General features: G+C 55.7%; 7 protein-coding genes across 7 annotated transcripts; 4 read left to right on the forward strand and 3 right to left on the reverse strand.

The window, feature by feature from the left end:
- Positions 1 to 105: 105 nt before the first annotated feature.
- On the reverse strand, positions 106 to 1,321 carry CkaCkLH20_08997 (uncharacterized protein; the record flags this gene model as incomplete). Its single annotated transcript, XM_038891712.1, has 2 exons — positions 106 to 344; positions 421 to 1,321. 2 exons carry the CDS (start codon positions 1,319 to 1,321, stop codon positions 106 to 108), a joined length of 1,140 nt encoding a protein of 379 aa, XP_038742999.1.
- A 1,096-nt stretch (positions 1,322 to 2,417) lies between these two features.
- Positions 2,418 to 3,266, forward strand: CkaCkLH20_08998 (uncharacterized protein; the record flags this gene model as incomplete). The annotated part of the gene is made up of 1 exon (XM_038891713.1): positions 2,418 to 3,266. One exon carries the CDS (start codon positions 2,418 to 2,420, stop codon positions 3,264 to 3,266), a length of 849 nt encoding a protein of 282 aa, XP_038743000.1.
- A 522-nt stretch (positions 3,267 to 3,788) lies between these two features.
- Positions 3,789 to 8,147, forward strand: CkaCkLH20_08999 (uncharacterized protein; the record flags this gene model as incomplete). The annotated part of the gene is made up of 1 exon (XM_038891714.1): positions 3,789 to 8,147. One exon carries the CDS (start codon positions 3,789 to 3,791, stop codon positions 8,145 to 8,147), a length of 4,359 nt encoding a protein of 1,452 aa, XP_038743001.1.
- Positions 8,148 to 8,562: 415 nt separating this feature from the next.
- CkaCkLH20_09000 (uncharacterized protein) lies at positions 8,563 to 9,524 on the forward strand (the record flags this gene model as incomplete). Its single annotated transcript, XM_038891715.1, has 3 exons — positions 8,563 to 9,013; positions 9,077 to 9,297; positions 9,360 to 9,524. 3 exons carry the CDS (start codon positions 8,563 to 8,565, stop codon positions 9,522 to 9,524), a joined length of 837 nt encoding a protein of 278 aa, XP_038743002.1.
- An 886-nt stretch (positions 9,525 to 10,410) lies between these two features.
- On the forward strand, positions 10,411 to 13,644 carry CkaCkLH20_09001 (uncharacterized protein; the record flags this gene model as incomplete). The annotated part of the gene is made up of 2 exons (XM_038891716.1): positions 10,411 to 11,622; positions 12,307 to 13,644. 2 exons carry the CDS (start codon positions 10,411 to 10,413, stop codon positions 13,642 to 13,644), a joined length of 2,550 nt encoding a protein of 849 aa, XP_038743003.1.
- Positions 13,645 to 14,412: 768 nt separating this feature from the next.
- Positions 14,413 to 16,531, reverse strand: CkaCkLH20_09002 (eukaryotic translation initiation factor eIF2A; the record flags this gene model as incomplete). The annotated part of the gene is made up of 2 exons (XM_038891717.1): positions 14,413 to 15,888; positions 15,944 to 16,531. The coding sequence occupies 2 exons, from the start codon at positions 16,529 to 16,531 to the stop codon at positions 14,413 to 14,415; spliced, it is 2,064 nt and encodes a 687-aa protein (XP_038743004.1).
- Positions 16,532 to 18,775: 2,244 nt separating this feature from the next.
- CkaCkLH20_09003 (uncharacterized protein) lies at positions 18,776 to 20,365 on the reverse strand (the record flags this gene model as incomplete). The annotated part of the gene is made up of 6 exons (XM_038891718.1): positions 18,776 to 19,256; positions 19,337 to 19,812; positions 19,866 to 19,933; positions 19,991 to 20,027; positions 20,085 to 20,104; positions 20,158 to 20,365. 6 exons carry the CDS (start codon positions 20,363 to 20,365, stop codon positions 18,776 to 18,778), a joined length of 1,290 nt encoding a protein of 429 aa, XP_038743005.1.
- Positions 20,366 to 21,092: the final 727 nt, after the last annotated feature.

Genomic DNA, 21,092 nt, shown 5'->3' on the forward strand with positions numbered 1-21,092 from the left:
CATCTCGGGCCCTTTCTGATGTGGATGAAAACAATGATGCCTATGTCTATGGGAGCCGAATCGCGCGCTGGCTCAAAAACAGCCAGCCAGAGCTATGTTTGGAACTTACGCACTAGTGCAGACCAACGCATCAGCCCACAAGTTCGTACATCCGGTGTTGATAGCAGTATTCCAACGCCGGAAATTGGCCACCGTGATACCGTTCTTCTGGGCGATACTATCGCAGCTGTCGCCGGAGACCACCTGGTAGTAGCGCTTGCAGTTGGACACGATGCCAGGCATGGGAGCCGCAGCGCCGGGGATGCCGACACAGGCGTAGTATCCCAGGAGGAGGTTGTTACAGCCTATTTTGGGCATTAATATTAGTACAAAGCACGAAAGAACAATCGAGGCGCGGATCAGTGGGAGGCCGCAACGTACTGGAGTTGATCTGAGTGTTCCAGCGATAGAGCTGGGCGACGGTAATGGCGTTCTTGCCAGCGAGAACGTCACAAGTATCACCAGAGGCAATCTTGTACCACTTGTTGCAGTTGGACACAGCACCGGGTAAAGCGGGGGAGTTGCTCGGCGCGGGTGGGGCAGTTGTCGTCGTCGTCGTCGTCGGAGCGGCGCCGGGGACGCCGGTGCAAACGTAATAGTCAGCCCAGAGGTTGGAGCATGAGGTATTAATCTGGGTGTTCCAGCTCCTTAATTGGGTAACGGTAATGCCGTTCTTGGTGGCAACAACATCGCAGGTATCGCCGGAGGTAATCTTATACCACTTGTTGCAGTTTGACGCAGCACCAGGCATAGTTGGGGAGTTGCTTGGTGCAGCTGCTGTCGACGTCTTCATAGTAGTCGACTGAGTGGTGGTGATAGGTTTGCTGGTAGTAGTAGATGTCGTCTGGCTCGTGGTTGAAGGTAGAATTGTGGTCACTGATGTCGTCTTGCTCGTGGCCAATGGCATGGTGGAGGTCGAAGGAGTCGTCTTGATTGTGGTGGAAGACACGGTGGTGGTGGTCAAGACCGCACTGGTAGTGCTAGTGGTAGAGGAGATCTTCGGAGGAAGGGAGGATGATGTCGACTGGTCAGGAGTCGAGTCGCCGACGACGCAGTACGTCTTGCCAGCTTCGAGGTTTGGGCAGATCACACCAGGGTTGAGCTTGACGAAGTCATCCGTCGAGAGGCCCCAGGCTGACGCAAGACTCTCGCAAGTATCGCCACTGGCCGCCTGTGTGTCAAAATAACACTCAACGCCGCGGCGAGCATGCTGTTCAGCAGAGACCAGGCCAATAAGAACCCCGGCTGCAAGAAGGTGAGGATGGAGGCGCGTAAGGTACATCCTTCTGGAGTTACTGAGGGCAAAGAGTAGAGAACAACTAAATAGTAAGAGTGTAGAACCCAATCAAGAATGTTCTAGAGAAGACAAGGATAGAAGCAGACAAGGAATAGAGGCCTCAAGGCTAAAGCCAGGGCGGTATACATCTTATGTGCAAATCTTGCAGCCCTTGCGGCAACATCGTGAGAATATCCATTACAACCTAATCTCAAAGAGTTACTTGCCTTCGAAAAACGATGGGATTCCGCCTCGAAGCAAGGTCAGTCCAATTTTGGATCAGCAATACGTGCTTGAGGGTTCGAGGCGATGAGTGAAATGAAGCACTGTGATGGTTTGGCAGGCTGCAGTCTTGGCAGTGGCATTTATCTCTCTAGCGTGAATCCTCCCTGCTGGTGCTGAATACGCCCGTCAGAAAAGCCCGCTCCGATCAGATCCAGAGCGAGCGGAATGAATCTAGAAAGGATTGATAGCAGGAAGTGTGGTAAACTGGGAAATTGGTGTTTGAATAAGGTAGAGATGGGTGCCGTTTGTCTCGTTACCACCTGCCAGCCCCCTGTATCAGCCCAAAGGCGCTAGGAGATTTTAGCGATTTAAAAGCGGGTCTATGTGCTCGCTAAAGGTGCTAGGGCCAACTCTTGTTTGCGGTGCTGGGACAGGAGGGAGCAAACCCCACGTGATCCAAGTGCCTTCCCACGACGGTCTTCATCAGAGGCCAACCACTTTTGCTCCGACTTGCCAACCGTGGCGTCTGGGGGCATCGTCCATCCTATTCCATGAGGTTTATTTCCCGGCTGGTACTGGATTCATGTACTAAAGCCCGCAGATCTGACCGTCGAAAAAATGGATGCCTACTTCACACGTGCACGAGATAGGGGTCACGCCTCGAGATCGAGACGATCGCCTGGATGACGCCCTAGGAGTAACACAGCGCAGCTGCCAGCCTCTGCGTTGATCCTGCTACAGAAAGTATTTTCAAGCTCCATATCCACTCAATGTTTCATTTCTGAACTTGGACACAGACATCCACATCCATACCTATACCAACAAACAACCAAAAACACCCAGAATAGTTCCCCACACCATCGCCGTCGCCATCGCCATGCGCCTTGTTCCTCATGCTGCGGGGTCTCTCGCACACGCGACAGCATACTTGGGAGCCATTGTCATTGCCGCCAACACTGCCCCTCCCGGCGTACTGGACTTTGGCCTGGTATTCCCCCGCCCAAACGAGACATACGAGCCAACAGATCGGTTTCCCATCGTCTTTGCACTCCAAAATGCAGAGCTGGCTAAACATCTCTACCTCAACGTTTGGTTTCGACTCATCAACAGCACCAATCGGGACTGGCTCTATAACACGGGCAACATCGACATCTCAGCTGAATGGAACTTGGTGCATAATCCCAGCGAGCCCTTCCTTTACTGGCAATTTCTCGACATCAAAAGCGAAGGTCCCATCAAATTGATCTGGCAGCCGGGCTGGGCTCAGTGCCACGAAGGTGTTGACGGCGTCGAATTCGTCAACAACAACACCCTCCACATTGCCGACTTCGGGGTTGATTTTGAGATCAAGAGAGATGGCCGGAAAGCCGATCTCGTCGCCGCCACATCCAACAACGAGCAGTGTCCAGACCGAGGATATGCCATTCAAGTCACAAACCAGACACGCGAAGTCCTTCCACGCCCCGTCTGGGATGGGAAAAATGGCACCTGCGCGGTGTTGGCCTTTCCTTCTCCGACACCAACTGCGGATCCCTGCCGTGTTAGGATCGACGAGGCTGCGGTCGAGAGCATGAACGCCGTTGAACTTCAACGCATGTGTAAAGGCTTCATAAATCCGCCCGCCGAGTGCCCAAAGAAGGATGGCGCGGTTCAGAAATCAGCCATCGTTGCAGGCGCTGCGAGCTTTGCGGCAGCCCTCGGCGCCTTCGTCTTCCTTCTCGTCTGACCCTTGTCATCCTTCATCCCTTCTATCCCTTCTATTCTTTCCATCTCTTCCATTTTTTGCCTTCCCCCGCAATTCCCGTCATTTCTTTCTTAGTCTAACCTTATTCTTCCGCCATGACTTGGATCTCACCTCTCAAATCTCCATGGCTATCAAGCTTCCAAAAAAAGCAGAAGCTGTGTATTATTATCGCCGCCTCGTTGGCCCCTTTCAATATCTAATTGAACTGATGGATTGTAAGCTTCTTGGCATTTTAACGCCTCACGATGAATCTCTTCTTCACGACTTTGGTTAATGACGGCAAGGAGAACGGCACAGATGCCTATCTACTTAACATACCGCCTCCTCCTCACAGAATATCATACCTTCTTGACATTAAGCTCGCGGATCTCGACTTCAACTTGTCTGGACCTTCACACATGAGGGCATGATTTCTGCATCTCTGCGTCGACATTCCGGGCAATACCAACTTCTTTCTTTCTTTCTTTACGAGGACCTGGCATCATGTTGACGCAACAATGGCCCATGGTGGCACTCGCTGTTGCCAGTATCATCTCGGGTACTGCAGGCGCCGTAGGGGCTGCCGACTTTTGCCCCCAACGATGCGTCGAGTCCGGCCCGAGCACGGGCAACTGGTCCGTCTATCCCAACTTCAACCTGATCAAGAGGTGCCAGAAGACCATGTTCTACGGCTTCTCCCTCTATGACTCTGTCGATGAACCCGACACCAACCATCGCATCGCCGCCTGCTCCTCATTCGGTACGGATTTCAAAACCATGCAATCCGAACCAATCGCAGCCCCAGGGGCTCACTCGGTCGAGCCCGTTCAAGTCACGTTTGAGCTCGGCTGGTGGAACGAAGGCTTCGGCCTCGCCAAGGCTGGTATTCGCTCCCTCACCGAGCAATTACGTGAGTACATCAGCAACGGTCACGGAGAAGCCTCGGACCGGCCCTTCATACTCTACGGACAGTCCGGGCAGGCCACTATTGGTATCTATATCGGCCAAGCGCTGCTTAACCAAGGCCTTGGTGACTCGGCCCTCCGCACCTTTCAAGACAACTTCGACACCAACAACATCACAACGCCCAGTGTGGCCATGCAACTCTGTGGCCCCGGCTATGACAGCGGCCATATTTTTGGCGTCGCGGTCACAAGTAACGGGACCTTCACACCCATTCAGAAGGCTATCAAGTCTTGGGTCAACGCGAAGTGCCTGTCATTCACCGGGTCGCAAAACTTCCCCGGCAAGGCCACCTTTACCTCACCCCTTCTCAACGGCACGGCAAACTCGACGATGACCAACTCTACCCTTCGCGCCCGTGGCTTCCTTCAAGAGCGTGCCGATTGCAGGACCGTCCAAGTGGAGTCGGGCCAGGGGTGTGCGGAACTAGCAACCAAGTGTGGCATCTCAGGCTCCGATTTCACCAAATACAACCCCAACATCTGCGGTTCTCTCAAGCCAAAACAGTACGTGTGCTGTTCCAGTGGCACTCTTCCAGATATGCGGCCCAAGCCTAAGTCGAATGGAGACTGCTTCTCATATGAGGTCAAGGATAACGATAACTGCGCCAACCTTGGAGCTGAGTACGGGCTGACCAACGACGAGATCGAGGGCTTCAACAAGAAGACGTGGGGTTGGTCAGGCTGTAAGTTGCTCTACTCCAAGACAGTCATGTGTCTGAGCACTGGAAACCCGCCGTTTCCCGCCGCCATTCCGAACGCCGTGTGCGGCCCGCAGAAGCCAGGTTCCAAGCCACCATCAGACGGCTCCAAGATCGCCGACCTCAACCCGTGCCCCCTCAATGCCTGCTGCAACATCTGGGGCCAGTGCGGTATCACCAAGGACTTCTGCGTCGACACGAACACCGGCCCCCCCGGTACTGCTAAGAACGGCACCTACGGCTGCATTTCTAATTGCGGTGTTGATGTGGTCAAGGGCACTGGCAATGGTGCTATCAAACTCGCTTACTTTCAAGGGTATGGTATGGGCCGCAAGTGCTTGTATCAGGATGCACTCCAGATCGACACCACCAAATTCACCCATCTTCACTTTGGATTCGGCGTCTTGTCGTCCAGATGGGAGGTTTCAGTAGGCGATAAGCTGTCCACGTACCAGTTTGGCGAATTCAAGCGCATTAGGAACGCGAAGAGAATATTGTCTTTTGGTGGCTGGGATTTCTCGACCTTCCCCGATACGTACTCCATCTTCCGTGAAGGAGTCAAACCCGCCAATCGCATGACGATGGCTCGGAATATTGCCGACTTCATCAACAAGCACAATCTCGACGGTGTTGATATTGACTGGGAGTACCCCGGAGCACCAGATCTTCCCGACTTCGACCCTGGCAAGCCCGAAGATGGTCCCAACTACCTGGCTTTCCTCGCCGTTCTGAAGAACCTTCTCCCCGGAAAGTCGGTTGCCATCGCCGCCCCTGCGTCATACTGGTATCTGAAACAGTTCCCAATCAAGGAGATCAGCAAGGTCGTTGATTACATCGTCTACATGACGTACGACCTCCATGGCCAATGGGACGCGCACAACCAGTACTCACAAGAGTACTGCCCCACGGGTGATTGCCTCCGTAGCCAGGTCAACCTGACAGAGACCAAGCAGGCATTGGCGATGATCACCAAAGCGGGCGTCCCGGGCAACAAGATCGTAGTTGGAGTCAGCAGCTATGGACGTTCATTCAAAATGGCTGAGGCGGGTTGCTGGGGTCCCAGCTGCAGATTCACCGGCGACCGGGGCCGCTCCGATGCGACGCCGGGCAGGTGCACCGGAACCGCCGGCTATATTGCCGATGCCGAGATCATGGAGATCATTCGCGGCGGCGGCTCCGGCCCCAAGCGTCAGAGCGGCCGTGTGGTGACGAGCTTCCTGGACACCAGCAGCAACAGCGACATCCTCGTCTACGACAACAACCAGTGGGTTGGATACATGAGCGAGAACACCAAGGCCGTTCGCTCACGGCTCTATGCCAGTCTGGGCATGGCAGGTACGACGGACTGGGCCAGCGATTTGCAGACATTCAACGACCCTCCCAAGCCGGCAAAGGACTGGAATTCCTTCATTGCGCTGGCGGCCACTGGCGGCGATCCCAAGGAGAGTACTCTGACCATTGGCAACTGGAGAAACTTCACCTGTGAATCCCAATACGTCACCTCTCCATACAACTACGATCCCTCGGTGCGCTGGAAGGAGCTGGATGCAGCCAGCGCCTGGCGTGAGGTCGTCGCCAAGTGGTTTAGTACCGACAAGGACCGGATGAGTTTCAGCCAGTCGGTCGAGCAGACGCTGAAGGCAGGCTCCAACAAGAACTGCGACATCATAGGCGGTCCGACTGACGATTGTGACGGGTCGATGAGTTGTCCGGACGGCGCGAACGGGCCAAACTCGGGGCCGGCGGCGCAGCTCATCTGGAACTCACTCATGCAAATCCATACCATGTTCCACTCCTACTACGACGGTCTCGATGCGATGAGGGCAGGTGTGCAAACCACCATCCGGCGCATGGAAGATACGTTTGCGCCCATCCCGGAGCCCGAAACCAACCAGTGGCTCAACATCTTGATCGATCTCCTCACCATCGGAACCCTGGGCGGTGCTGCGCCATTCTTCAATAGTTTTCTGAAGACGCTGCCCGCCTTCTCCAAGCAAAGCACGTTTGACAACACCAAGGACACCAGTTTGATGTTGATCGGCCAGGGTACACAGCTCGCCAAAGACTTGTTGAACGCCCCTCCAGTGGACAAATGGACTCCGGAGGAGCAACATAAGTTCTCTGACTATGCGAGCCAGATTGTCTTTGGTTGGATGAAGAGCACTAGCTTTTCTGTCAAGAAACTCTTCAATGGGGAACGCGAGAATGTCGACGCGCTCACGAGCATCATCGCCGACGGCAAGATGATCCAGGGCGCGCGGGACGGCAAAGCGCCCGATCCTCCCGGAAACGTCGAAATCGAGACAAACGCCCGCAAGACCTTCTTTGGGTTTGCCATCCCCACCCTGTGGCGTCGCTCAAAGACGTATGCCTTCGTCCTCGACTCTGGCGCCGGCTGCGATGGCAACCCTCTCAGCAAATACGTGGACGACGCGACTGCCGACGCGACGCGCGTCTGCGTCGACGGGAGGCTCTACTACCTCGTCAACCCAGACGGCGACTCTCAGGTCTGCGGATGCCAGGCTGCCGACCATGGACCCTGCCAGAAAGTCTGCCACGACAATAAGTTCTCTGCGCCTGTTGGTCTGGGCTCACTCCAGAATCAGGACTTTGGGGACGTCACAAAGGAGGCTTTGGTCAAGGGCGCCCTGGCGACTTGGTCGTTCAACGGCCAGGAGAACAAAGTCGTCAACTTCACTTCGCTGGCGGACAAGCCTGAGATCCGAAACGGTATGATTGGTCTCGACATCACCACCCCCGGACTCGTCCAGCTGCCCGTCTGCACCCCCGACCGCGCGTTCCAGTCGTGGGCAACCGGCAAGAAGGGCGGTAGCGCAAACTACCCGTGCGACCTGCCCCCCGGGAAGGACCGCTGCGGCGTCTCGACGTTTGAGAACCAGGGCAGCGATGCGTCGCCGTCGGTTTCGGACTGCAAGCAGATCATCAAGAACATCGAGGGCGATGGTTCTACCGAGTTCACTCAGCGTATCACTGGGCAACGTGAGATTTTGAAATTCGGCTCGTGCGCCTTTGGTATCCAGCGGACCGGCGGTACCGGCGGTGCCGTGGAGTTCAAAGTGGGAGGGCAGGACGTCATTGATGTGATCAACGAAGCGATCAGGCAGTTTGGTGGCAGTGGCAAGATTGGTGCCAAGGGCGTTATGCCCTGTGATGGCACGACAGCCGGTACTACGGTCAGCGTTCTGTGGGGTATTTACTGAGATACAAGATCTGTTTCAGATATTCAGTAGATAGTAGTATAGTTCTTTATAATCTAAAATTGATGATATTGGTTCATAAGATGTGCTTCGTATGAATCGGGAGAAACAAGCATATGATCTGGTCTGACCAACTGCGTCGGATGTGAGAGACCTTGCGGGCTTGAAAATGCAAGTGCGAGCAGTACTGAACAAATGCATTATCCCTAGTATCTTGCTTGTTGGCGGAATATCAATTTTATAAGTGAACCAGCAAGTCTTATTGATGCGACAGGGGATACCTCGAGGATAAGGTTGCTTAGCCAACAGCAGACGGCCAAGACCAACCAACTATTGCCTACTTCTGCCCCATGAGATTCGAAGAGTCACAAGCTGCACCGAATTTCAGTGCCCATAGAAAATGGAAACAATAGACATCATGTCGACTGAGCCAACCACGTCGCCAGGCCTCAGCCCAATCTACGATCGGGACCCCATCGTCGCCAGCATCACACGGTACTACGAGCTGCTTTCCAAAATGGTCTCAATCCGACCCAAGCACATCGAGTATCCCCCCGAAGGAGACTGGGGAGACGACATCATCCCTCTCGAGAAGCTCCGCCGTCTCGGCTTCGACGAAAGAATGATCGACCTGGTACGGCATATCCCATACGTGGCCAGCAACAGGCCCGTCTTCCCCTCAACTCAGACCGTCAACTACTTCCAGAACGTCTTCTCAGAGCCCGTGGAAGAGTTCCAGTTGGAGGATCCTAATCGTGTCAGGCTGTGGCCGGTGCCGGACGAGAGGATCCCCGAGGGTATAGTACCTTTATCTCAGTGGCTGAACGGAGATAAGTTGGGGATCTGGTGGTTGCTCGATACTAAGACGGGTGAGTTCATGACGAGCTTTGGACCGGATCGCTGTTGAGCATATCTGATACTCCCCGTCGCAGGTGAGCTCACCGCCCACGACGCCTGGATCTCGAGGCCGCCGGACGAGGTACCCGAAGACGAGCCCTGGCGCACGGCGAGACCTGTTCCCGCCGTCACTTATTTCGACGGGTTGTGCGAGAACTTGAGATCCCTCGAACTGGTCCCCGTGCCCGGCGATTCCAGGGGGAGCGAGTGGGGCATGTGGCAGCCGAAGTTCATGAGGTCGGAGAAATGGATCAGCGTCAGTTGCGATTGGTGATTATCACGGGGGTATGCGAGGCATCTGCTGATTATGGGGAATAGGAAGCGCAAGCAATCTATCGCAAGTGTCACTGGCCGGATGTGGAGAGGTTTCGGCGGCAGAAGTGTCGGAAGCTCCTGGTTGAGATGCAGGATAGGATTACGAAGGAGGAGGAGGAAGGGCGCGAACGTCGTGAGGAAGAACGTGCGAAGCTAGCTGTGGCGTGATTGATGTAAGCCAACTGGGCCACTTTCCATCGCTACCATTACGAATGATCGCGCTGAACAAGCGGACGTCTGTGACTCGGTGAAGAGCACGCCAATTGAAAGCTCGGGTTCTCAACTCATAAGTAGCTCGGAATACCTGGGAATATAAGGTACTCGACGAAGGCAAGCCTGGCGAGGAACCATGTGCCCCGGCGGGAAGTGTAGAGACCATCTCCCAACTTCGCTTCATGAGAATGACGATGTAAGCCAAGAATACAAGCAAAGCCTGAGATCTTTTCTTCAAGCTTATAAATTCTACTGATTCAGTTGTTGTTGGAATTCAATCGATTAGACGGCTAGTCCCTGAGACGTGGACTTGGGCACCCGAGTCGGTTTTAGCAGGAGCAACTCAGCTTCATTTCTCCTCATGCTCCTTCTGTTTTCTTTTTACCCAAGTAGATTTTGGCAGGAGCAACTCAACTTCATTTCTCCTCAAGCTCCTTCTGTTTTTTTATTTTCACAAACAAAATTGATGTACTTTAACTCGCTTATTTCAATCTCTGCGCAGCTCAAGAACTTTTCTCTTCTTTAACCCCCAAGGGTTTATACCCTCTTCCCTCTCCGACCCTTTCCTTTTAGGAAGACTTTCGAGTCGCCAGCCGTTCGTTTTGGCAATATCTTCACACTCGCTCATTGATACAGAGGAAATGAAGCCTCTTCAAATACAACTCGCTGGCATTGAGATCTTCGAACACCACCTCGTCCTATCATTCGCATCGACATAGTTACTTTGCACCTTGACAGAAAACATGGCGTACCGTTTCTAGACAACAGTACCACTTAGCCTATGTGAGTCCTCGGTTACTCAACGCCAGTAAGATGGACGTCTCGACTCACGCCTTGCAGAATGTCTCGCCTCAGCACTCCCGATGCCGATGACGATACTTTGGTGGAGGATCGTCTGGCGTTTCTGGCCTTGACCTCCGAGATTGATCTTTACTGTCATGAGTGTCCCAAATCGAGGGACTTCCTCGACGATAACGACCAAGAGCTTCTGGACAGATGCTACAAAGCTCACCTAATGCCCACTGCGCCGTCATTCTGGTGGAACAACGATAACGCCTCCTTGGCAAGGATCACGCTCCTTGGTAATGCATACCCTCTCCTGCGAAACGACAAACATCTCCAGAAGAGCAAGAAACGTCTCCAGCCGAGCAAGAAATGGAGACAATGCGAACGACAGAGAAAGAAAGTTCTCAAGGCCTGGCGCGAGGATGCTTTGCGGTTGTTCCCCGAACTCACCGACGGACTCGACCAAGAGCTCAGGCAAAAGCTCAGCGACGAGGCCGACGACATGATCGACAACGACATGATCGACAACGACATGATCGACGACGACATGGTCGATGTTGACATAATAAACAACAACGCGATCGACAAGATAACGGACTTTGACACCGATGAAGAGACCGACGAGGAGGAGGAGGAGGAAGAAGCTTACGTCTTCGCGATGAACACACGAAGCAAGAAAAGGAAGCTGGAGGATGTCGACGAAATGATGTCAAAGAAGGTCAAGAAACTCACGATTTCTCCGCCCGGCAGCCCCGTGGCCAGATCTTCCTTCAATTCAAGCCAGCCCGCCTCCACGCCTACCAGAGACTGGGAACGCGCCAAGCCGGAACTCATCACTCCCCCACGAAGCGGCTACAACACTCCTATCATCGTCATCAGCGACGACGAAGATAGCGATGCCGGCGACGATGAGGACGAGGAGGACCCCATACCCATGGGAAGGAGGCGTCGCCGACCGGTTGGTAAACCTATTGAGACACTGAACCCTTCCGCCGCTTACCACACGTCTCTCAGCATTTCACATACACACACCATCGCCGTCGCGTCAATCCAGCCGGCGATCCATGCCTCCGTGACGGCTTTTGGCGAGAGATCGGAGAAGACCAAGCGTGACGGATCGAAACGTCAAGTCAAAAAGTTGAGAAAGAAGGTCAAGAGATTGTCTGTAACGGTCAACGGGCTAATCGAGGAGACACGAGCTTCATCGAGGAGGTTGAGGAAGTTGGCTATGATCAGGAAAGTGGCGATATCGAGGGTCCAAAAAGGAGTGATTTGGCATTCGAAGACACGTTTAATGTTTGGAGACCACCAGAGGTAATTGGACGACCCGGTTTATGAGATAAAAGCACCTGTTCATCGACAAGAGATATCTTGGCTTCAGCTTGGATGAGCGACGTTAGCAACATTAATGGAACTGGAAGTTGTACGTACTTTTATGGGTCTGTGTATATCCACATGTGATTGGTCAATCGCCGGAGCACAATCCATGTATTCATTCGAGGCCCAAGCTCACTCACGTCGTTCTCCAAAATTTCAACTTCTCAAGATACTCATCTCAAATGAACCACAACACATCTCACCTCAAGTGAAACCGGCTCACCGCAAACGATTTCGAGAATCTCAAAACGCCATCGTCCATTCTACACGACATCCTCGTCTCACGAGGATGAGGCCACCAATATGGAGATCGTTGACCTCGATAAGAACCGGTCCTACAAGCCCATCCGCCAGGCCAACGGCTTACAACGCCGCGGCGACTCTTCGCGACGGGGAACGGCGGCGTGAAGCCGCATTGGAGGGTGGGGAAGAGCTGGGCGGAGCGGAGGGCCGTCCGTCGTGGGGTGCATCCGAGAGACCATCGCCCGCACGGAAAAGAGCCTCGCGCCCAAGAAACCCAAAAGCAGAACCCCCTCCCCGGCACCTCATCGTGGGGCTGGGCAAGCCCTGGCAGAGGCCGCTGTGCCCCCCGCGCGGCGTCACCGACTTCGAGAACTGGCCGCGCGCCGACGACGAGGCGCTGCCGCTGCCCCGGAGGACGGACCCGGACGACGAGTTCCGCAGGAAGACGCTGGCGCTGCGCGACGCGTTCCGCGAGGGCCGCGGCCTGGCGGTGTGGACAAAGTACGTCGCCCTCCGGCAGGAGATCGTGACGCTGAGGAAGCTGAGCGCGGGGAAGTCGTCCGTGCAGGAGATGGCGACCACGATGTACGCGCAGTACCTACAACTCATGGGGAAGTGGGGCAGCGCTCTGGGGAAGGAGTTGGACGCCGTCGAGGAGGGCTTCAGCATGGACGATTTGGACGACTTTGAGGGGGAAGTGAGGGAGGAGGACTTTGAAGGGTTCGACCTGGAGACGTGCGTCCAGCCCGAGAGGAAAAGGACGCAACAGATGAAACCGGCGACGAGGAACCGCTGGGAGGCCATGCCGGGCCTGATCGACTACGTCTTCAAGACCAAGGGCGCGACCCAGGAGCACGCCGCCTGGATCATGACCCACCGGCCCCGGATCAACGAGCTCCTCACGCACCTCTGGAAGAAGCGGAGTGAGGACAAGGCCCGCGTGAAGAGGATATCTCTGAAGCTGAAGCGCATGAGCGAGGGACCGAGCAAGCGGGAGATCGCCGGCAAGACGATTTCGAAAGGCCTCTTCAGGCCGCTCCTCGACGGGGACGGGGACGCCTCCGTGAGCGCGACGCGCACCGCGGCGCCCGCGTACGCGCGGGAGCCGGCGTTCGACCTGGCGGCGGAGCTCAAGACGCTCCTCAAGCTGCGGCTGCTCGTGAAGCGGCGCTGGACGGCGCTGGAAGTCAACGCCAAGAACGACCTCCGGCGCCGCCTGCGCGAGGAGAAGAGGAAGAAGGAGCCCCATCGCGACGTCATCAACCCGGGCCCGGACTACCAGATGTACAAGCAGTTCCACGACGCCATCAGCTACCGGTACGACGAGCTCGTGCTGGTCGGGAAGGGCAAGGTCCCGCCGATGACGCCGTCGCGGCGCCTCGGCGCGGCGGAGAAGCGGGTGCTGGTCGAGGAGAGGAACGGGCGTCTGGACCACGAGGGGTTCAGGGCGGCGTCTCTGGAGGAGTTTCTGGGACGGGAGGATTACGAACGTTGCGTGCAGGAGCTCCGGCGGGGGGGGGCGGCTGACTACCGCAAGGCCTTTGGTTCGCGCTTCGATTCGACCGAAGAGATGAAAGGACGGCCGGGAGAAAACTTCCAAGGAAAGCTTACGGACGCGAGACGTGCGGTAGGGAAATTTGTTAAACGTCCAAAACCCCTTCAAGAATAGCCGGGAAACGGATGCTTTGTACATTACCATGTATCACTATGACATATAAAACACCAATCCAGCTCACTGGGTACATGAAGTACAACACGAGATCATGTGCCCAATCATGCACTGCAAAACTTGAGGGGAGGATTTGTTCTTTTGTTGCTTCCTTGACCTGACTCTCGTCGTCGTTGCCACACACGCACCCCATCATATCGAACATGTATCTCGAGAGTTTCGGATCCAAAGCCGACACGAAGCCATCACATCAACGCTCCCCGTCCGTGGTTACACCGCTCATCGGTGGACTAGTACACCACGACCGAAGGTCAGAAAAAAGGCCCCTTGCTGAATGATAACCATGTCGAACACGCATAAGACACTGCAAACCGCGCCGGCCCTCACTTTTCTTTTCTTCTCCCTTACCCCCACGCACTCGGCCAGCTAGCCGTTGACGAAGTCTTACTCACAGGCATATGATATCCGCTCGTGATGTCACTACCTGCGATGTATACATAGCACTTGCCAGCTACCATTAACAATCTTCGATTACTTCATCGTTTTTCTCACACATGATCTGATATCAAGCACCTCAACAAGTCACACGGCGAAATATTGTTCAGTGAAGACGCGTTCGCGTCATGCAATTGCATTTCCTAGTCCTCTACGCATAATCCAGACCCAGTAAACCGTCCGCTGGAATCCAGGGCAGCGTCTTCGCCGAGACGCCTCTTAGATTTTCCATTTTCTACATTCAAGGGCCGACCCAATGCTTGGGCGCTTCGATTAGTGGCCCTCCTTCTCGAGACCCTCCAGCTCCTTCATAACGGAAGTCTTGGTGGCAATCTTCTTCATTTGGGTGTCCTCGAGCTTCTCGCCTCCGGCAAGTCTCATCTCGAGGTCCTCAATGGCTCGCACCTTCTTCTGCAAGCTGCGAACCTTCTTCGCGTTGGGGTTGGAGTCGGCACCGGCGTTGTTGGCCGCGGGGGCGGCCTGCTGAGCGTGCGCGTTAGGCACCTGCGGCGCGCCATTCTGGCCTCGGTGAGTGTTGCTCCTGTTACGAGGCGCACCCGGGTTGCGAGAGTGGCTGCGGTGTCGGTGGTTATCTCTGCCACCGCGACGCTCGGGGCTGCGGCTCTCGTGACCCGATCCCCCGAAGTCGCGCGGGGGCGGGGCGAGAGACGCGCCGCCGCCGTTCTGGCCTTCGGGGTTGGCCTCGGTGTCCTTCTTCTTGTTGTTGCGCTTCTTCTTGTTCTTCAGAGCCGCCTTTGACAAGTTCTCATCGCCATCGGCATTTTCAGCTCCGGGAACCTTGGGGGCGGCACCGGGGACGGCGAACTCGGCGCCAGGCACACCACGGCGGGGGCGGCCGAACCCGTTAGGTCCAATGGGCGCCGAGCCGTTGTTCATGCTGACGTGAGCGGCACCTCCCTCGTCCTCACGCTTGAAGTGGAGAGGCGTGGCAAGACCGCGAGCACCGGGGGGACGGTAAGCTCCCGCGGGCTTGCTGGGAGTCTTGACAGTGCCAAGGTACGTGGTCGCCGACGCATGCGGGGTGGGAACAGGGTTCAGAGGGTCTCCTCCGGCCACCTTCTCAGGCGCCTGAGGTCTCCAGAGAACGTTGTAAAGCTCAACCATGTCCTCATTGTACATGAGGGGCCCGCTGACGTGCCAAAGCTTGATGCCGTTGTCGACGCGAAGACGAGGAGACGTGGTGGCCGTCATGATATAACGACTGTCCGGGCTCCAGGTGCAGACGCTTGGGTTTCCGCTCTCGATGGTGTGCAGCTTGCGGAAATCCTTCTCGAGATCGTAAACATCAATCTGGCCAGCCAGATTACCGAAGCCAGCAACCAACGCGAACCGACCGGTGGGCGAGAAGATGATGGTGTTGCGGGGGCCGAGGGGGAACGAGTGAGTCGCGACAGCTCGGTGGTTGAAGATGGTGGCCTTGGCGGGCATGTATCCGTAGACGACACCAAACTCCTTCGAGTTCGGGGACCAAGTGACATCGTGGATGGGACCCTCCTTATCCAGGCTGACGCGGGCGTCGAAGGAACCGTTCACGCTGAGCAGGTACAGCGTGGTCTCGCCGTAGTAGCTCTTGTTGGACTTGTCGACATCGGTCTGGGCCAGCACGAGGATGCCGGTGCCCAGGTTGTTCCACTTCAGCTGGACCTTGTCGCCCTTGAAGAAGGTCTTTTGGGAGATGGGAGCGTTGAACTGGGGAACGTTGAAGACCTTGATAGCGGCGGGTTGTCCCTGGAGCAGACTTGTTAGCTTGTGTTGAACCGGAGAGATTGAATACACAACGCACCTTGCGCTCGGGGACGAAGACTGCAACAGAGTGAGAGCGGCCGGGAGCCAGAGCAAAATCGGCAACGCCCTCGACTCTCAGCTTGTTCCAAACTTTTCCGAGATCGTGACTCTCGTAAAACTGAACTTCGTTGGTGACAAGGCGAGCACAGAACTTCTCGTCGGCTGTGTACTGAAGGTTCCAGCCTCCCTGAGATTTCTGGACGTACTTGCCCAGCGGGGCCTTGTCGGTAACGGCAACACCGTCCTCGACGGTGCGCCAGACCTTCAAGTTCTTGGTCGCGTCTCCATTCTCGTCCTTGGCGGGGCGCTCCCAGGTGACGATGAAGGTGCCGAGAGGAGAGAAGCCGAGCTCGTAGACGTTGAGGATGGGGAGGGCGAGAACCTGCTGGCCGCTGGAGGCGTCTACCACAGTGACGACATCGGGGCTGGCCCAGGCAAAGTAGCGGCCGCAGGGCGAGTATGCACAACACCGGAGATTCCCTTCGGGCTTGTTGAACCCAGCGAGCGGCTGGTAGGCCGGGGCAGCATCAAACAGGCCGATGCCCTTCTGGGTTCGGTAGGCAAACTGCAATGATGAGGACGCCATAACTAGTCAAAGTCACAGTGTGTATCTAGAGCAGATGTCTCGGTCGGAGGTTTTGGACGTTCTTGGGGGGTGGGATTTGGTTCTTCTTCAATGGTTCAGGGACCTGAGGTCGTCGTCGTCGATGTCGATGCTCGGAGCGTACAAAGGCAGTGGCAGAAGTGTGCTCGGAAGCTTGGTTGTGAGTTGCTTTGGGATCGAACAGGAGACACGCGGAGCGTCAATGGATGTTCCGGTGTTGATCTTGTTTGGGTTGCAGCAAAGAAGCTTTGTTGTCGATTCGTCGTGGACGGAGCGAAACGAGACGGCAGGTGGGTTTGTTGATCTGACGTCGGGGGTCGAACAGATCTAGCACGGGGGCTGATGTCTAGCAAGTCGTTCTATGTTGTCGTCGACAGAGATGACTTGTGACTCGATGGTCGATGGCTGACGGGGCAATCTTGATTCAGGCGATGAGACCAAGATATGCAAGCACACGGGGGTGACGGAGAGACGCAGAGCCAAAGGATGCAACAGACGACGGGGGAAATCGACGACTGGACGGACAGGACAGCTGAGGGATTGGGCGACGAGAAACCCAATGAAGAAAAATGGGAAGAACGCGAGGAAGAGGAGAAAGGGAATGGGGGAGAAGCACCCTGGGGGGGAGGGGATTGGCGTGCAACGGTGCGTGTTGTTGTGTGGGCTGGAGAAGGGAAAAAGGAAAAGAAGGGGAGGAAATGGCGAAGTGGGATTTGTGAATATTTTTTTTCTACTTCCGTCGCCTTCGCAGGTTTGCCATGGGCAGCGGCCAGCGGGCAGCGGCCAGCGGGCGACCTGACTGGTGAAAGATGCACGACTGGACAACTGGCACACCCTGGCCACTTTTTTTTTGCCTGAGCAACTAAACTCGCCTCGCTGGACTGGAGGACTGGAGGTACCTAATACTGGACCTGTTGGCAACGGTCTGAGAAAGTACCGTCAGATTGCCGAGGCGGTTCAGGCCATCTGGCCAGTGCATCACATTTCACACGCATCTGTGTAATATTGCCTGCTGATTGTGTGTTAATTGACGTATTACTGAGATGTATATATCACAATCCGATTCGTATGTCATTTTGATTGCTTGGGCGTGTTTGCTGAGTGAGATGTCAAAAGTCATCTCAAAACAGACAGCGTCTAAGAGGTACATGTTGTCCTGGCGCTGAAAGCCACAGCGCCGGCCGCCTGTCCGCATCCACCATTTCAGCCCAAAATGCCCCCAACTCCCAGGCCCGGCCTTGTTCCCATGGGATTTTCAGCGCGCAAGGCGTGGCCCTAGTCGCGGCTGCTCCCTCCAGCCTCCAGCCTCCAGCCTTCCAGTCGCTGCGAGAGCTGGAGGGACCTGAATAAAGTGCCTGCCTGCCCTGGGCCGGGATTGTCTCTGAGCCAATCACATGCTTCGTCCCGTCCGCTTACGCCGGCAGTCTCGTCACTCTGTTGACAAAGAGTACGTACCCTTTTGAGACAGCGTCGTTTATCTCTCTCTTATCCCCTCTCTCCCCTATGAAACATCTGACGACCTATCTCGATTGATCGTTGCAGAGCTCCTTCTTCAACCTCTGCCAATACCGGAAGCTCTTGTTATGATGGCAGGATATTTTGTAACTAGGGCCCGGCACTCGCAGCTCCTCTAATGAGCTACAGACTCCGCGACAGGGACGACTCATCCCGTCGCCGCATAAACGGCCTTGCACCCCAGCATGAAAAGCACGGAGATTAAGGCCCAGCTTCCTCGAGCCGTGCTTCAGCTTGGGAGGATCTTCTACATGATGGATAGCCAGGTTGCTCAGCCGCCAGAACGGCGAAAATGTCGAGGACACCATCGCCAAGCTGTAAAGGGCTGTATGGTGTTAACCCTTTCATCATTAGATACTTAATGATTCAGGTTCGCTTACTCTTGGTCTTCCTTATTGTGACGTCCAGTTTGGCCGATGATCGATGCGAAGCTTCGTCGATGGATCCCCGTTAATGGGGAGGTTTATCAACGCTCAACTGGCTTGGAGTGCGCTTCCGCCGGAAATCGACAAACGATGTGATGACGTCTGACGAGCTGTGCCGATTTGGCTCGACAGACCAGCTGCATCCACGATATCGAGGATATTCAGTCTCAGATATCGACGGATGGCTCGACAATGTCGTTAGAACTGCCTCGTATGTCGCCGATTTCCATCACATCAGACGACAAGCAGTTCATAAGAGATTAGTTTCGTCACCCTCCGTCATCTCTCAATCAGGACACTCCCTCCCAACGTCCGGCAACGGCTTAAGCATCGGCAACGGCGCAAGCCACCCCTCCTCACCGCCGCCGCCCTCCAACACCCCACCTCCTCCCCTCGACGGACCCCGCGCGGCAAACGAATCCACCGTAGGCCGCCGCGCCAGCACCGCGAGCTCGATGTCGTAGTCCTCGCGCCGCGGCTCGCTCCTCTCCGTCTCGGGCGTCGCGTTCGGCGTGACGGCGAGCCTGTCCCTGCTCGTGGCGAAATTGTTGCTCCGGAGCCAGGTCCTGCTGGTCGCGCTGCTGCCCGTCCACCGCGTGCAGCACGACGTGATGGTGTCGATGTATTTCCTCGAGGCGTTCCGCCACTTGGACGACGTCGAGCGCGGGGTGTTGGGCGTCGGGCCGTTCCTGAGGGTGCGCTGCTCGAGGAGGTAGTTTATCGACGGGAAGCAGGCGCACACGAGCCCGATCGCGAGTTCCCCGGTGCTGGATTTCCACCTCGTTGTTAGTGCCACCGTGGTGGGGGTAGGGGGTTGTCTTGTGTCGCGAGGGGTCTAAAAACTTACACGGTCCAGTCGAGCGGTACGAAATCGACCGTCGGGTCCTTGGTGTCCTCGAACTGGAGGACGAGGTTCATCCTGTACGCCGTGATGCCCACCGCGACGCCGCCGGCCCCGAGCAGCCCCACGATCTTGATCTTCTTCATGACCGAGACCCGCAGCCTCCACGTCAGGATCATCGGCACGAGCAGGATCGCGAGGTCGGACACGATACCCAGCGTGGTGTCGTAGATGAAGAGCTTGGTCTGGTCGATGCACCTGAAGTCCCGTATCGCGGGGTTCCAGAAGGCCTCGACGGGGAGGCAGACGAGCGTCTTGGCGACCTGGGCCGGGAAGTAGCAGATCATGAAGAAGCCCAGGAGCGCGTGAAGGGTGCGGGCGACGATGGTGTCGACGGAGAAGACGCGCACGACGAGGAGCAGGATCGCGACCTTGGTGAAGAAGGCTGCGGGCGTGTACAGGAGCGAGCTGATGTAAAGCCACTGTCTGGTGTCAAAAGAACGGGACTTGTCTGCTGCGGGTGACGTCTTTTTACCTTTTGAAGCTCGATGAAGTTGGTCTGGGTAATCTCCCAGATGTGAAACCCTTCTCCGAACTGGATCTCTTGTCGATGTCAGCGGTGGTCTCCCATTGAAGTCCACGACCAAGAGCCGCACTTACTAATGAAGACGGTGCTGTTGAGGAGCACGGTGAAAATCTACCTCGAATCAACTCCCGTTCTCGGTATTCAACAGAGTCCAACATGCGCGCTCACCCATCCAAGCAGACAACTCCCTGCAAGACGATGTTAACAAGACTCCATCCTCAACCCAAAGAGAAGAACCTACAATCCTCGAGCCGGAACCTCCCAGCGGCCGACAACTTGACGAAAACCCGTATGCCGAAAAACACAACGACGATCACCTGCACGATGATCATGTAGGCGATGTGGAGCGTACGCAGGACGTCGCGCGGATGATCAAAGTCGGGCGTCTCCCCGGGCGGCGGCGGCGCCGCTCCGATCGGAACTCCCGTCGAAGGGGGACTGCTGCTCATCGCTGTCGTCGGCGATCATTAATCGATCACCGGCTTCCATGACTGGACTCGATCTCCGCGGAGACGATGGGGGTGGTGGCGGGCTGCTGCAGCTCGATGACAGATGCACAAATCCTCCGACATCCCTAGCAAGAAAAGGCGGCCGACAGACCGTTTAAGGACAGAAGACGGTTCCTCCCGCTCCAGTCGCAGATTGGGGGAGGGGTGCCGGTGGGATAGATGCGTAGACAAAGACGGGATGTATCCGATAATTATATGAAGAAGACCCTGGATTGGAGGGGAAAGGAGAAGACACTTGGACATGAACGGATTGGCGTTTAGTTTCCCTGACAGGAGGGCAGCTATAGGCGACCAACGGCGACCTACAATACGAGTAAGCACCGGGATAACATATAAGCTCCGACCTGGAGTGTCGTCCGCCGAGGAGTCGGGCCATCACCCCGAGCAGTCTCAAAACCATGGTAGCTGCTTCTCCTCATGATGTGTGTGGTGTGTCTCCCTTCTCTTAGTTCCAAGGCGGCCTCGTCCCGAAGCCGATCCTGGTTGCAGCAATCTACTGGCAGTTGGAAAGTCAGACAGATAACATAAGCACTGGGATCAAGGGGTTGCTCAAATCGTGATTGGTTTGAAGCGTAAGATGGTGTAGTAGGGTGCGAGGCAGGAGAAGAAAAGGCATGGCTTTCTAGATCCGTGAGTGGTCCCCACGAGTCAAAGTTGAGAGGTTCTG

The sequence above is a fragment of the Colletotrichum karsti genome (genome assembly GCF_011947395.1).
Source record: "Colletotrichum karsti strain CkLH20 chromosome Unknown Scaffold31, whole genome shotgun sequence".
Classification (NCBI taxonomy): Eukaryota; Fungi; Ascomycota; class Sordariomycetes; order Glomerellales; family Glomerellaceae; genus Colletotrichum; species Colletotrichum karsti.